Here is a 2,134-nt window from a genome sequence, read left to right on the forward strand (position 1 = left end):
TACATACATATATATACATATATATAGAACATTCCTGTGAAGGATTGCGTTGGTTACCGTCCGCGCCCTTCTTCATAACGTACGAGTACAGCCGGGGAGTGCTCAGAGCCATCAACAAGCTCATGACCAACGTGTTCAATATGAACGCCGCAGGCAACGAGGCTGTGTACCAGCTTATCCACAGCATGGTAGGTAAGCACAACATAGGGTACAGATATGCGGGCGACTGTCTGGTAATCTCGGCCATGCGCAGGCTCACGATAGGTTCTCCTGTGTAGATATTGGTGTATGTCGGCTGGTATTGAGTCTGAGGATATGGCGGAGATAAGCCTCATGTCACGGCACGGGGTTTTATGTAGGTAAGAGATAGTATGAACTCGATACGAGCGTCTGAGGAGATCTATCGCACTCGGTCAAAGTATGAATGCGAATCATGCCGACGCGATAGCTAAACACTATCATACGGTTTATCGGTCGCATACTTGCATACAGACTCAATGTGTGTGTGATACTGAATCAAAGCATCATATACGGACCACTTTATATATACGCAAATCAAAACATAAACGTATAGTCATTACACACGCAAATACACATCCACCAATCAAATACATACCTAAACCTTGCTGATGCATGTGCAGACACTTTAGTACCAGTGAATGACCGCGTTGCTTGGCGTACATCTCCGGCGTGTAGCCATCGGAATCTTTGAGGCTGAGTGAAATGCCTTTGATGTGTAGTAATTTCCGCACAGTGTCAATTCTGTGGGTCGGGTACACGAGCATGGCAAAGATCAAAACACAGCTTGCTAGGCACAGGGTAGTAGCAATCCCCTCTAAACGATAAACGTTCATATCACGCATATGTGCATGCAGTTGTAGGGTTAAAACAGAGCAAATGGCATTGGTTTCTGCAATCAGGTATAAGCAGGCGATTTCCAAGCTACACATATATACTTATGTTGTCATGTCCACATGCAGGCATATGTGAAGTCATAACGGGCGGCGTTGTGCAACTACAAGGCGATACACAACAAACTCACACAGCAGAAAAAACGCAATATAAAATTAAAATCAGCATGTCTGAGCACATGGCGAGCAGTTGTGCTGTACGAGTGAGATGGAGCCCAGAAACACGACAAGGTGGACGAGGCTAAGATAGGGATAGTATCGAGACAAGAGACATAGCCCTGTACCACCCATTAACAAGTGTGGACATGACAGGACAACAAGAATAAGGACACATCCTTCGAAGGAATACACATCATCCCGCACAGGCAATACAAGGGATGGCGCAGACACTCGCGAGGCCAGCCAAGGACACTACATGAACAACAAACAGGACTCAGACCACAGGGCAACACAGCCAACAGTATCTCCTGCACATCGCACAGCAATTAAATAGCGTGTGGCAGTGTGGGGGTTTAGGTTTTAGAGTTTTAGTGTTTTAAGGTTTTAAGGGCATAGTGTCTAGCTAGGACTGCGGCATACGCTGTGTTCGCACCTGTTCTTGTAGACCGCCCAATGCAAGGAAGTCATGCCGGCACTATCCACCTGCAACGTGCAATGAATACGTAAATAAGCAGATAAATAGTGAGTATTCCGAGGAAGGGATCGTGCACCAACGTTCTCCGTTCTCATTTAGTACCACCATAGATCGACGCTTGTCGTCAATAGTTGAGGTAAGAGAAGAGTCGGGAAAAATGCATGACTACAACCAACGCATACCTACGGCTACCTGCCCTATGGGCAGGACTTTTCAAAGACAAAGACGAACATGAAAGACAAAGTACACACCATGTTTATATCCATCCCAACGACGTCCACCAGATACGTGACCACTTTCGTGTGTCCCCTGTCTGCGGTCCATAGGAGCACGTTGCCACCGTCTTCGTCCTCGGCATACAGATCAGCACCCCTCGCACGCAGCATATGCAGCATCGCTAAGTGTCCGAACTACAGTGCATGGTGGATAGACTGGTTTGTTAGTTGCCCAGTATTATGGGCCATGGCGGGGGGACTGGTTTGCTAGTTGTCCAGTGTTATGGTGCATGGTGGGTGGACTGGTTTGCTAGTTGCCCAGTAATATGGGGCATGGTGGATAGACTGGATGGTTAGTTGCCCAGTAATATGGC

General features: G+C 47.2%; 1 protein-coding gene across 1 annotated transcript; it reads right to left on the reverse strand.

Annotated features, from left to right (window-relative positions):
- Positions 1-57: 57 nt before the first annotated feature.
- On the reverse strand, positions 58-1,940 carry SARC_14760 (hypothetical protein; the record flags this gene model as incomplete). The annotated part of the gene is made up of 4 exons (XM_014291107.1): positions 58-270; positions 617-762; positions 1,504-1,553; positions 1,797-1,940. Coding segments are annotated over 4 exons (553 nt in total), but the record flags the coding sequence as incomplete, so codon positions are not given.
- Between the last annotated feature and the right edge of the window lie 194 nt (positions 1,941-2,134).

This window comes from Sphaeroforma arctica (assembly GCF_001186125.1).
Source record: "Sphaeroforma arctica JP610 unplaced genomic scaffold supercont1.5067, whole genome shotgun sequence".
NCBI lineage: Eukaryota > Ichthyosporea > Ichthyophonida > Sphaeroforma > Sphaeroforma arctica.